This window comes from Suncus etruscus, chromosome 7 (genome assembly GCF_024139225.1).
Source record: "Suncus etruscus isolate mSunEtr1 chromosome 7, mSunEtr1.pri.cur, whole genome shotgun sequence".
In the NCBI taxonomy this organism is placed as follows: domain Eukaryota; kingdom Metazoa; phylum Chordata; class Mammalia; order Eulipotyphla; family Soricidae; genus Suncus; species Suncus etruscus.
This window is the reverse complement of record NC_064854.1, coordinates 56467593-56481037: the sequence shown is the minus strand read 5'-3', so window position 1 is coordinate 56481037 and position 13445 is coordinate 56467593. Positions and strand designations below refer to the sequence as shown.

At 51.6% G+C, this 13445-nt stretch overlaps 1 protein-coding gene across 1 annotated transcript in view; it reads left to right on the top strand.

The window, feature by feature from the left end:
* BRINP2 (BMP/retinoic acid inducible neural specific 2) overlaps positions 1 to 11854 on the top strand; it is a 57781-nt gene extending 45927 nt beyond the window's left edge. Inside the window, exons 3-8 of the mRNA XM_049776453.1 lie at positions 661 to 848; positions 1622 to 1836; positions 4592 to 4697; positions 6903 to 7139; positions 8650 to 8872; positions 10590 to 11854. Coding sequence (XP_049632410.1) covers positions 661 to 848; positions 1622 to 1836; positions 4592 to 4697; positions 6903 to 7139; positions 8650 to 8872; positions 10590 to 11706 — 2086 coding nt within the window. The 3' untranslated portion in view covers positions 11707 to 11854. The remainder of the gene's footprint in view (positions 1 to 660; positions 849 to 1621; positions 1837 to 4591; positions 4698 to 6902; positions 7140 to 8649; positions 8873 to 10589) is intronic.
* Positions 11855 to 13445: the final 1591 nt, after the last annotated feature.

The window sequence follows — 13445 nt, the reverse complement described above, 5'->3', positions numbered from 1 at the left end:
GGGCACACGCTAGTCACTGGGAGGTTGGTGGCAATGGGCAATGAATGGGATGTTTTCTTCTGAAAACTGTAGAAAGTGTCAAAACCTGGGAAGTCTGAGAAAGTCCCAGAGCCCATATTTTCCACATGATCCATGTACCATGATCCTGAATCCTCATGGGACAGAAACAGGAGGCAAAAAAACCCCAAAACAAACAAAAACAAAGTAAACATTCAAGATGCAGTGGAGAAACCAGATGTTAGTAGAGCTGGCTGCCAAGTTCCCAACATGTTAGGACCTCTGAGGGATGCCCATGGTGGCGTACAGCCCACAGGGGACCATCTTGGCTGGACACGCAGAAGGGCAAAGCAGTGACACATTGGGGGCAAAATATGGTATTTACCAGCATAGCGTGGAAATGCTGGGTCTGAGAGGGATTCATTGGCGGGAACAGAACCGTGCGATGTGTCATCACGATGGGTCCCAAACCCTAGGACTTTCCTGGGTGCCCCTAGTGAGAAATGCTGGACCACTGTTCCCACTGACTTGTCCCCTGCCAGCCTTGGGCTCCCCCTGGCCATGAGGAGCAGAGGTGTTCCTCTGGTGCTCTGGTGCTCCAGATCTCACCCTCTGGTAGGGGTATCCCACAATTGTGTTCCCCCAACCTGGCTCTGCCCACAGGGAGTTCGCCCGCTGGAAAGTGAACAGTCTGGCGCTGGAGAGGAAGGACTTCAGCGTGCCCCTGCCGCTGGCCCCCGAGTTCACCCGTAACATCCGCCTCTTGGGCCGGAGACCCAACCTGCAGCAGGTGATTGAGACCCTCATCAAGAAGTACGGGACCCACTTTCTGCTCTCTGCCACACTGGGAGGTAAGGGGTATGCCTGGTTGGGTCTTTACTGGGCCACAAGGCCTGGCTGTGTCCAAACAAGGCTGCCTACATGGCACCTTTGAAGTGTCTCCATGCCCAGATCCATCCCAAAGAAGGCCACGATTAGCACAGCAGGGAAAGGCATTTGCTCTGCACACAGATGACTCCGATTAGATCCTCAACCATCACATAGGGTCCCCGAAACACTGCCAGGAGTAGGGTGTGGGGCACCTACTAAGGACTGGCCAGCAGGGGGCGATATTAGCTCTCTTTTACTTGAAAGTCCGTTGCTTTGAAGCCTAATGTTCCCCGTGGCCTCCACGGTCACGGCTACTAACCAAGTTGGGGGTGGGGTTGGGGGACTTCCATCCAGAGAGACCTTGGCCCTGTCTCTAGAACACCCAGTACCAGCCATCTACTGTGCAGTGAGGCTGGATTTGTGTGTGTGGGGGTGGAGCCTACTAATTGAAGAAAGTGGGATTTATTGCTACTAAAAGAGGACAGTGGGATTTATTGCTATGTTGACTTCATCATCTGTGGCCCAGAAAGGATCCCTCTTGGGATTCAGAAAAGATGCTGGTATTTGGGGCTGGTATCTGCTGAATATTGGGTGGGACTCTTGGCCTTACTGAGGAAGCAGAAATGTCCGTGTGGGTGCCTCACAAGCCAAGAGGAAGAATCTTGTCTCTCCCATGGAGGGGGCCCTGCCTGAGACAGTTCAGAGGTTTGGGGGATGAGGGGTCTTTGCCCACACATGCCTGTCCCTTGCTCAGGGGAGGAGTCCCTAACCATTTTCGTGGACAAGCGGAAGCTGAGCCGGAAGGCCGAGGTGCAAGGCAGTAGCCCAGGAGTGGCCACGAGCAGCAGCGGGAACAGCTCGGCAGTGTCGCTGGAGATGTTACACCAGCTGGCGGCCTCCTACTTCATCGACAGGGAGAGCACGCTCAGGAGGCTGCACCATATCCAGATCGCCACTGGCGCCATCAAGGTATAGCACCCCCAGCCTGTGAGGGAAGGCAGGAACATGGTGGGGGGTGAGACAAGGCCGAAGTGGCAGGCCGGTCCATTGTCAGCGGGGCTATCAGATGAGTGTCTAGCAGAGCAACGGCCAATGCCAAGGCCCTGAGGTAGGAGCAGAGAAAACTTCTGTTTATACAGAGGCAAAGAGAGACTGTGGGAGCAGGGGAGGTTTGGGCCACACACGATTAACATTCCACAGAGGGGTTGTGTCAAAGACTGGTGGTTTCTAGAATCTTCCTGGTCATTCTAGTTCCCTCCTTTCTCCCATAGGATCAAGAGTCTCTGGGAATAGCCAAGATTAGGGAGAAGGAGCCTATTAAGGCCAGATGCTTTGATTCGAGATGTTGAACTGAGGTGCTAGTCCGTGGCTGGGCTGCCTATACCCACACCCCAAAGTTCTGTTTATTTAGTTCACCCAGTATTGGCTGACACCCCACTAGGTGTGCTGGCCCCTGAGAATCTCAGATGGAGCTGCTATATAAAGTTATTGCCTCAGAGAAGCCATAAATCCTGACTGAAACCCAAACCTGACTGGCAGGTGGGATGGCAGGAAGCCAGGACAGGCCTAAGTCCTTCAGGGAAGGTGTGTTTAAGGAAAGAGCTAGAAAATTCTAGAAGGGAAGAGCTAGTGGCATGCCTGCCTTTAAAAACTGCTTTATGTCAGCAAAGAGGGAGATCAACGCTGAGGAGGAGGCAGTTTCCAGGATTGTGATTGAGAAGGAAAGAGATAAGGACCCCCTAGGATCTTTACATGGTTGGGGTGAGGGAAAAAAAACATATGTTCAGCAATTGCTGGAGATGAATTGTGGAGATACTGAGGCAGGAGAGAATCTGAGGGAAAGAAACAGGAGTCCGGGTTTTGATGTGGAGAGATGGTCTAGGCAGCTGGGCAGAAATGTAGATATCTGAGAAAACAAAGCCATGAAAGGGGAACTGAAGCAGAGCAGCTATGAGGGGGACCTAAGTGAGGAATACTCCAGTCTTCAGAGAGCTGTGAAGAGATTCAGAGGTTTTTAGGCAGGTTTTAGGCAGGAAGGAACCAGACACAGTGGCTGCTAGTCAGAGAGTGACATGGTTTCTGGGGCCCTCAGTTTCTACACCTGATCAGTAGCAGTGCTGAGCTGGGCCAGGGGAGGGGACAGTACTCAAGAAGCTGGAGGTGACCTGTGGTGGCATGGCTTTAGCTGTCATGTTTGATGACTGTGGGCATACTTGAAGGCTGGAAATTTCAGCTCCCGTAAGAGGCTTTTTATTTTATTTTATTTATTAGTTTTGGGGTCATATCTGGCAGTGCTCAGGGTTTACTCTTGACTTTGAGCTCAGGAATCACTCCTAGCAGGCTCAGGGGACCACCATAAAGGATGCCGAAGATCAAATTCATTTTGGCCACATGCAAGGCAAGTGCCCTCCCTGCTGTGCTATCGCTCCAGCCCCAACCCTTTAAGAGGTCTTTGGGGTACAGAGATTTGCTTTTATCTAGCACTGAGACTACCTGATGGATTATGGGGGGCCTAAGCAGTGTCTGCCCATTAAATATATCTCAAATGAGCTGGTGAGTGATTGTGGTAGGTACCCCAAGAACTGAAGGGCCTATGGAAATAGGGGAATCACTACAGTGCCTTGTTACATAATTATTTTAGTGAATTTAAAGCTTCCTATTTTCCACTTTCTCCTCTGGCCAGAGTGAGGTAGGGGAGAGGGAGGGTCCAACCTGACAGGACTTTACAGTACTTGGCTGTAGGGGCTAATGTATATTTCACATTCATGTTTCACTTGCAGGGGTCTCAAACTCAATTTACCTGGGGGCCGCAGGAGGCAAAGTCAGGGTGATCCTTGAGTGCAAAGTCAGTAGTAAGCCTTGAACATTGGGGGGGGGGTGTGACCCAAACAACTAAAACAAAACAAAAAAAGATTCCTCTAGGGCAGGGCCACAAAATGTTGTGTGGAGGGCCACAAACGGCCCCTGGGCCATGAGTTTGAGACCCCTGATTAGAGAAACTCACATTCTTTGTTTTTTTGTTTTTTTATGGTTTTTTGGGTCATACCTGGCAGTGCTCAGGGGTTATTCCTGGCTCCAGGCTCAGAAATTGCTCCTGGTAGGCACAGAGGACCATGTGGGGTGCCGGGATTCGAACCGATGACCTCCTACATGAAAGACAAACACCTTACCTCCATGCTATCTTTCCGGCCCCAGAAACTCACATTCTTGGAAGCTTCTCTCCAGAAGCTTCTATGCTGAGACAAGACTTAAATGTTTAATAGGAGCCACAAAACTCCTAGTTCATAGGGCTCTGGGTTCTATTTTTCCCCCTCTGTCTTTGAGATTCCTCAAGGCAGTAATATGGGGGTGCCACTGAGCCCCAAGAGGGACGGTTCCTCTTCCTCTGCCAGGGTTCTGTTTTAGCTTCCCCACCAGGCTTGCCCACTGCCAATGTAATGCAGTCTCAGAGCAAGAAGGAAACAACCCTGTATGAGACTAGAAATAGATACCCCCCCCCTTTTGGTTTTGAGCCATTCCCAGCAGTGCTCAGAAGTTATCTTGTCTCTGTGCTCAGGGATCATACCTGGTGGGAATCAGGGGACCCTATGTGATGCCGAGGATAGAAGGCAGGTTGGCTGCATGCAAAGCAAGCACCCTCCTGCTGTACTATGGCTCCAGCCCTGAGCTCAATTTCTGGCTGGTCCAGTGGCCCCTCCCTGCATGCGCTCTCCTGCCCCAGCAGGTCACCGAGACCAGGACCGGACCACTGGGCTGCAGCAACTATGATAATCTGGATTCCGTCAGTTCTGTCCTGGTACAGAGCCCCGAGAACAAGGTGCAGTTACTAGGTAAGCGGTTATGCGGGAGCTCCCCCTCTGCATGGAAACTGCTCACCAAGGTAGGGGTCATGGTACCTGCCCAAGTGGGCTGGGAAGCAAGGTTCTACCCTTCAACGAGAAGGTTCAAACTCACATGCAGCTGAGCAGGACTCAGGGCTCACCCTGTGTGTGGAGCGACCATACCTGGCAGTGCTCAGGATTTACTCCTGGCAGGTTCAAGGAACGCTATGGGGATGCTGGAGATTGAATCTGGGTCAGTTGAGTGCAAGGCAAGCGCTCTCCCTGCTGTGCTATCGTTTCAGTCTTGTAATTCCAAACGTCACTACTCAGTGCTCAGGGATTACTCCTGGCTCTATACTCAGGGCTCAGTCCTGGTGGGCTCAGGGAACTCTGTGGGATGCCACGGATTGAACCTGGGTCAGCTGCGTGCACTGTACTATCTCTCCAGCTTTGTAATTCTAACTTCTTCACTACTCGGTGGTACTCAGGGCTCACTCCTGTTGGTGCTCAGAGGACCCTATGGGGATGCTGGAGCTTGAACCTGAGTCAGCTGTATGCAAGGCAAGTGCCCTCCCCGCTGTTGGACTCCACAGGCTCAGTAGGACAATTGGACCCACAGGCTCATTCTAGTTGACAACGGTTTTCTCTGTTGGAAGAGCACAGAACCGCTGCCTTTTTCCACCTTCCTCTGACTCAAAAGCGCCCCCAAGGTTAGGAAGCAGCTGGCCTACACAGACAAGTTATGGGGTCTCCTTTTCTCATGTTCTCTTAAGAACTATCCCAATGGCAGAGTCATGGGCTGCTCTGAAAAGGGTCACCACCACTTCGGATCAATAGTCTTGTGTGATGTGAGGGAACAGTCCTGGAGAGGGGAGAGACTCAGCTCTGCTTTTACCCTCACCCCTCAAATTCTGCAAGTGGTGCCAAACCAAGATCTTAAGGCAGAACATGGGGTGAAGGCAAAGACCATGATTTTCTCACTGAACTGAGCTTCATTCAAGACATTTTTGCCTGCGTATTAGAAAATTAATGCCCCACCCAGTTCTGGATCTCTCCTGCCAGATGTGAATTCCACACTGCCCCACAAACTTTAGGAATCAAGCACCTCCTTTTCTTTAGTGCCCCCAAGTGCAATTGGAGGGCCAGGCTTATGCCAGGGACTCAGGATGAGCGAGCAAGCCAGTGGAGTGGTGGAGGTGAGCGTGCTTGGCGTTTCATCTGGAATCGTTTATGCCATTTGGTTTTATGACCCATCACTCAGGCAGCCGCTCCTCGGGGCACTGATTTTACGACAGCTGGAAATGTTAGGGCGAGAGGGAGGGGAGAGGAAAAGCCTTGAGAGAGGGGGGATTGGGGCTGGAGGAGGAAGGAGGGTTTCAGAGCAGTTCCGACTGGCAGGTGGTGATGGTTTTGAAAATAAGCAGGTATCAGTTTCTTCTGTCGTAGCTGGAAACTCCCACGATGCTTGTGTGTGGGGTGAGAGGAGCTTGCAAAGCCACTCCAGCTGGACCTCAGAGGGATCCTCCACATGTGGGGCAGATTCCAGATCATCAAGAGAGCCTTGTGCACCCTTTCTAACCAAATGACACCCCAGAGTAAGAGGGACTGTCCCCACTGTGAGGCACCTTCCCAGTGCAGGGATGGCCTGCCCCCCTTCTTCTGGGGAGAGGGAAGTATAGTCAGAACTAGAAATCAGGCCCTGAAATCTTGGCCCTCTTTTCTGTGATCTCTTGGTTCTTTTGATTTTGGTTTGATTTTGGGACCACTTCCAGCACTGATCAAGGGTTATTCCTGGCTCTGCACTCAGGAATCACTACTGGCAGTGCTTGGGAGACTCTATGAGATGTCTGGGATTGAACCTAGGTCAGCTGCATGCAGTGTAAATGCCCTAATCACTATGCTATTGCTCTAGCCCCTGTTTTTTGTTTGTTTGTTTGTTTGTTTGTTCGTTTTGGTCACACCTGACAGTATTCAGGGCTTACTCCTGGCACTGACCTCAGGGATCACTCCAAGCAGTGCTAGGGGCCTTAAGGAATGCTGGGGGTTGAACTAGGTTGAGCTGCATATCTCTCCCTGCTGTGCTGTCACTCCAGCCCTCTTTCCTGGGAGCAGAACCACCTATTTCTTTGTGGAGAAATGTGTCTGTTTCTAGAAGGCTGGACAGGTGTGGCACCTCTCCCATACACGCACCTATACCCTACCCCTCTTCTCCAGGCCTACAGGCGCTGCTGCCCACATACCTTCGTGAGCGCTTCGTGGCAGCGGCACTGAGTTACATCACCTGCAGCTCGGTGGGGGAGCTGGTGTGCCGGGACCGGGACTGCTGGTGTCGCTGTGCCGCAGGCTTCCCTGACTGCAACTGTCCTGACGCTGATGTGCGTGCCATGGAGAGCAGCCTGCTGCAGTTGCAGGCCGCCTGGGCCACACATGGCCACCAGTTCGAGCAGTCAGGTGCGCTTCCAGCCAATTCAACCTCCCACTCCGATCCCCCAGGTCTCTTCTGGTGCCACTATCCATGTGCCTAGATCCCATGGTGTCTACACTGCAGCCGGGGCACAGCACAAAAAGCTCATGGTGCCATTCCCGGAAGTTGAATGTCCCTCCAGGCTTAGACTTAGAGGCCCCAACCTCTCAGGGTCATATCCTGGTTCTAGGCCATACCAGCAAACAGCCAGAGATTGAACAGGGAAATCCTTGTGAAAGTCTATGGAGGAGGGGACAGAGATCCTTTAATCATGAAGACAGGGGCAACTTTTAAAGAAGGTAGACTGAGAGAGAAAGTAATCACTTGCACCCCCGAGAAAGGCCCCCAATTTTGCTTACACCCTCATCTTCTTTACCTCTAGACTCAGACATGCCCTGCCCAACCCTGCAGCTTCCTGTCTCCTCCTCTGAAGAGAACCAGAAAGGGGGGTGTGCATGAGCCTAAGCTAGGGTTGGGGGGACACTCAGATATCACAAACAGCAATATTGGGGGTTGGAGAGTAGTTGAACAGTTAGGACATAAGTGAGGCCCATGTTCATTTCTCATGGTTCAAGCAGAACCCTATCCTGGGCCTCTGTATTGAACCCCCTGCCCCATAGGTTAAGAACCATCAACGTACCCTCCACTCCATCCCCAAAGAAAAGATGAAAACAACATCCTGTTAAGTAGAGGGAGCCAGGTCTGTTCCTCTTTTTTTGGGGGGGGCGGGGGAAGGTCACACCTTCCTGTGTGTACTCAGGTGCTATTTCTTTTTTTTTGGGGGGGGCACACCCAGTGACACTCAGGGGTTACTCCTGGCTATGTGCTCAGGAGTCATTCCTGGCTTGGGGGACCATATGGGACGCCGGGGGATCGAACCGCAGTCCATCCTAGGCTAGCGCTGGCAAGGCAGACACCTTACCTCTAGTGCCAGCCCCAAAAGAATTCTTTTTATTTCTTTAATTAATTAATTAATTAATTTATTTATTTATTTATTTTTTGGTTTTTTGGGCCACACCTGTTTGATGCTCAGGGGTTACTTCTGGCTAAGCGCTCAGAAATTGCCCCTGGCTTGGGGAGACCATATGGGACTCCAGGAGATCGAACCTCGGTCCTTCCTTGGCTAGCGCTTGCAAGGCAGACACCTTACCTCTAACGCCACCTCTCTGGCCCTGGTCTGTTCCTCTTTTAAGGGTGTCTCTTGAGCCCCCCAGGGGGTTGGGGTTCCGTGGAAGAAGAGTGGTCATGGGAGGGGTGATCAGAATGACAGAAAGGGGCACATATCCCAAGGTCACAGGTATAGACACACCCCCAAGAATCCCTGGGATCTGAAATTCAGAAATGCACTGGACCAGAAGAAAGTCCAGGAAGAAGCCGGAAGTCATACTTTCTGGGGTTCTGACTGTATCCAGAACAGAACATGGGGTGGGGAGATGGCTGGGTCTGGGAGTTGTCCCCTGCCTCCCCACATGCTCAGCGCCATGTCCTGCCCCTTAGAGGAGTTCCAGGCCCTGCTGAAACGGCTCCCGAATGACAGGTTCCTGAATTCCACGACCATCTCCCACTTCTGGGCTGGTGACTCCAACCTCCAACATCGCTACCAGCAGCTGGGGGCCAGCCTGAAGGCACTGTTTGCCAAGACCCACCGAATCATCCGCCGCCTCTTCAACCTCTGTAAGCGGTGCCACCGGCAGCCTCGCTTCCGCCTGCCCAAGGAGAGGTGAGCCCAGATTGCTCAGATTGCTCCCCCAGATTGCTCCTGTTCTTTCCAGAAAAAGCCAAGCAAAGTTGCATTTGGGCATAATTGTTCCAGAGATGGGGCTAGAGCCATAATATGGAGATTACTGGCTTTGCATGCAACTGACCAGGGTTGATCCGAGGCATCCCATAGGGTTCCCTAAGGCCTGATTGGAGTGATTCCTGAGTGCAGAGCCAGGAGTAATTCCTGAGTACCACCAGGTACCATGCCAGGTGTGGAGCTTCCAAAATAATTGTTCCAGAGTTGGACTCTGAGCACAGGAATGTAGCATTTCTCAACAAGGGGTAGGGGGGAGTGGGAGGGCATAAGTGAAAATTGCATCATTGGGGGCAGACAGGGAGGATACCTTTCTATTTTAAAGAAATAAAATATCTTCTTTAGAAAATATCTCCTCTATCTTCTAGGAAGGAGGAAGAGAGATAGGGAGATCGAAAGGAGGGAAGACTGTGCAGGGGTTAAGGCATTTATCTTGTGTGCTGCCAACCCAGGTTTGCACCCTGACACTAGTTATGGTCCCAGAGCACAGAATGGAGCCAGCAGGAATGAGCACTGCTGAATGGAATTTCAGCTCAGAACCCAGTCCTGGCTGATAAACCCTCAGATGTTTCTAACAAGAACAGCTCCAAGACCTGGTGAGGGCAAATGCCTGGATTCTGGCACCCTCTCCTCACTGATTCCACATTTTCTACCCTCATCCCACATCTTCAACAGAGGGTACAGGTTCAGGGGAGAGAACTGAACATATAAACAGAAACCACAAACTAGACTCCCAGGGTCAGTAGCTTAAATGCTGGCACAGGGAACATTCACCAAGAGCAGAAGCAAAGGCCATCGAAGATAAGCCAGATCGGAGAAGGGACCCCAGGTTTGGGGGATGGAAGTGGGGGTGATGTTGGAGCCTCTGAGAAGGTAAGAGGATTCACCAATGGGGATTTGGAAAGGCCTCTCTCTCGCTTCTGAGAGAATGGGAATGGAGAACACAGAGTTTTGCTCTCATAGAAACCGAGAGAAACAGTCTTGGTACAAGCATGAAAGACTCCCAGCCACTTAGGTGCCCCCAGGGTGAACATTGTCTGAAGTAGCTCTTAGATCAACTCATTTGAGGCCACCTTCTTGGTGATAGGAGAATAGTAAAGAATTCGGGGGCCCTGCTGCAATCAATTGGGTCAAGTTGGGCAAGCTCAACCAGGATCAAGATTTGACATATAAGGGGCATGGAGGGGCTGGAATGGTGGCGCAGCAGTAAGGGCATTTGCCTTGCACACGGCTGACCTAGGATGGACCACGGTTCTATCCCCTAGCATCCCATATGGTCCCCCAAGCCAGGAGCAATTCCTGAACACATACATAGCCAGGAGTAACCCTTGAGCATCACCGATTGTGGCCCAAAACCCTCCCAAAAAGGGGAGGCCTGGAACATACAAATAAGGTAAGAGTGGGTGTGTGGGAGAGGTTGAGTCTAGCTACTTCCATAGGGACCTGACTATTTTCAGTAGAGATCTGAGGCCTGGCTACTTCCTTTTGGAATCTGAGGCCTGGCTACTTTGGGTAGAGATCTGAGGTCAGCTACTTCTGGTAAGTATTTGATGCCGGTCTTCTTCTGGTGTGTGTCCTCCCGACTACCCACTGCCCACAGGTCATGCCTTTGATTCTCACTACACTGTCATTCACCTCCCAGGTCCCTGTCTTACTGGTGGAACCGAATCCAGTCCCTCCTGTACTGCAGCGAGACCCCACTGCCAGGCACCTTCCTGGAGCAGAGCCGCAGCTGCAGCTGTCCATCGGACCAGGCCTCCTGCCAGGGGTCCATCCCCTGCGCGTGGGGCGATGGCTCGGCCTGTGCTCACTGTGCCGCTGACAACAGCTCACGCTGTGGTGGCTGCAATCCGGGCTACGTGCTGGCACAGGGCACATGCCGGCCTGAGGTGGCTGAACCACCTGAGCATTTCCTGGGGCTGGAGACGGACCTGCAAGACCTGGAGCTCAAGTATCTACTGCAGAAGCGCGATAGCCGCATCGAGGTGCACTCGATCTTCATCAGCAACGATCTGCGCCTGGGTAGCTGGTTCGACCCCTCATGGCGCAAACGCATGTTGCTGACGCTCAAGAGCAACAAGTACAAGCCGGGACTGGTGCATGTGATGCTGGCCCTGTCGCTGCAGATCTGCCTGACCAAGAACAGCACCCTGGAGCCGGCCATGGCCATCTACGTCAACCCCTTTGGGGGCAGCCACTCAGAGAGCTGGTTCATGCCTGTCAACGAGGGCGGCTTCCCCGACTGGGAGAGGACGAATGTGGATGCTGCGGCCCAGTGCCAAAACTGGACTCTCACGCTGGGCAACCGCTGGAAAACCTTCTTCGAGACGGTGCACGTATACTTGCGCAGCCGCATCAAGTCTCTGGATGACAGCGCCAACGAGACCATTTACTACGAGCCCCTGGAGGTGGGCGACCCATCTAAGAACCTAGGTTACATGCGCATCAATACCATGCAGGTCTTTGGCTACAGCCTGCCCTTTGACCCAGAAGCCATTCGGGACTTGATCCTGCAGCTCGACTACCCCTACACGCAGGGCTCGCAGGACTCAGCCCTCCTGCAACTCGTGGAACTGCGGGACCGGGTTAACCAGCTCTCACCACCCGGCAAGGTGCGGCTCGACTTGTTTTCGTGCCTGTTGAGGCACCGCCTCAAATTGGCCAACAACGAGGTGGGCCGCATCCAGGCCTCCCTGCGGGCCTTCAACTCCAGGCTGCCCAACCCCATAGAATATGAGACAGGCAAACTGTGCAGCTAAAAAAGGCCTGGGGTGCACCCCCACCCCTTAGGACTGGGCAAGGAGCGGTGCGCAGTAGGTGGAGCTGGCAGAACCTTTTTTGGGGGGTGGGTTGTGCAAATGCAGATGTATTAGCAATGCTGCAAAAACAAAAAGTCCTGCCAAACCACCTTGGGCACACTTGTATCATTCCAGAAAGCAAAGTGGGTGCCCCCCTGTCCCCCACATACCCACACAGGGCCCCCAGAGAAGCCACTTTTATATTCTTTTTAACCAAATTTCTTAAGAAAATAAACACTTTGGTTCTCACTTGGTGCCCCCAAATACCCTCCAAATGAGGGTGTCCCCATCATTTAGTAGAGCACGTGGAGAGGCCTTGCTCCTTTCTCCCTCCAGCCTCATTCCTTTTTTCTAGGGCCCTTCTAGTCTCAGGGGGCCTGGCTTCCTCCTAAGCTGGACAGACTACTACCCCTTTGCACAGCAAACCTCCCTACCCCACCCCAGCCCCCTTCCTTCTGGTCATGGAAAACGCTCTTTCTAAAAAAATCAAAAACAAAAACAAAACAAACCCAGCTATTTATTTTGTGATTGTTTTCCTTGTCGATTCTGTTCCTGCCCCATGGACATGAGTAAAAAGCTGGCTGGTTTAATATATATATATTTTTTAAAAGGCCTTTTTTTCAAATGGGAGGTTAGTCAGTGAGAAAAGAAAATTGTGACAGAGGTTGCCTGGAATGTTTGTTGTTGGTTTGAGGGCTATATCTGGTGGTGTTAGGGGATCTCCTGTGGGGTATGGGATCTGGATTAGTCCAGGTGTATGGGTACAGGGATGTTTTCCCAAACTCTGGTCTCAGATCAGCCTGGTGTTTCCTGCAAACTATGTCCTATTTAGGTAGACATCCACTACAGGGTCCCAAACTTACCTGGCCAACTGCCCCTTTTCAGAAAAATATAATCACTCACCACTCCCTGGAAATCTGCCACCTTTTAGAGAAAAATAAAAAGCACCTCTCACACCCCTTGGATTATACCAGCACCCCCTATCAGGGATGGTAGCCCCTATATCAGGGTCTTTATGCCATTTGGAGTTAGTATTTAGGTACAGTATGAGATGGTTCAATTTCATTGTTTGTGGCTGTCCAGAACCTAATGCTGAAAATATTGGTCCTCCCCCCACACGCCTCAATCCTGGAATCTCCTTGGCACACATGTCATAACTGGATTAACCAGGCCCGGAGAGATAGCACAGCGGTATTTGCCTTGCAAGCAGCCGATCCAGGACCAAAGGTGGTTGGTTCGAATCCCGGTGTCCCATATGGTCCCCTGTGCCTGCCAGGAGCTATTTCTGAGCAGACAGCCAGGAGTAACCCCTGAGCACCGCCGGGTGTGACCCAAAAACTAAAAAAAAAAAAACAAAAAAAAAAAACAAACTGGATTAACCATAAATCTTTGGCTCAGTTTTGACTCTTAAATTTTGAGGTTGTTTCATACATGTGTCTTGATATCATTACCACATAGTATTTATTGCTGTAGTTTTGGGAGTGGGGGAATTCTGAAATCAGGAAGCACAGAGGTCATTTTGGTCAACATGACAGGTTTTTACTGGCATTGTTATGTGAATTGGAGATTTAGCACGTGTGTCTCCAACCCCCCCCCCAAAAGCAAACCCCCCAAAGCCACAGGCATTTGACAGGGCATTTGTCCAATCTATAGATCAATTGGAGCACTGCCATCTTTGCAATATTAAGTCTTCTGACCCA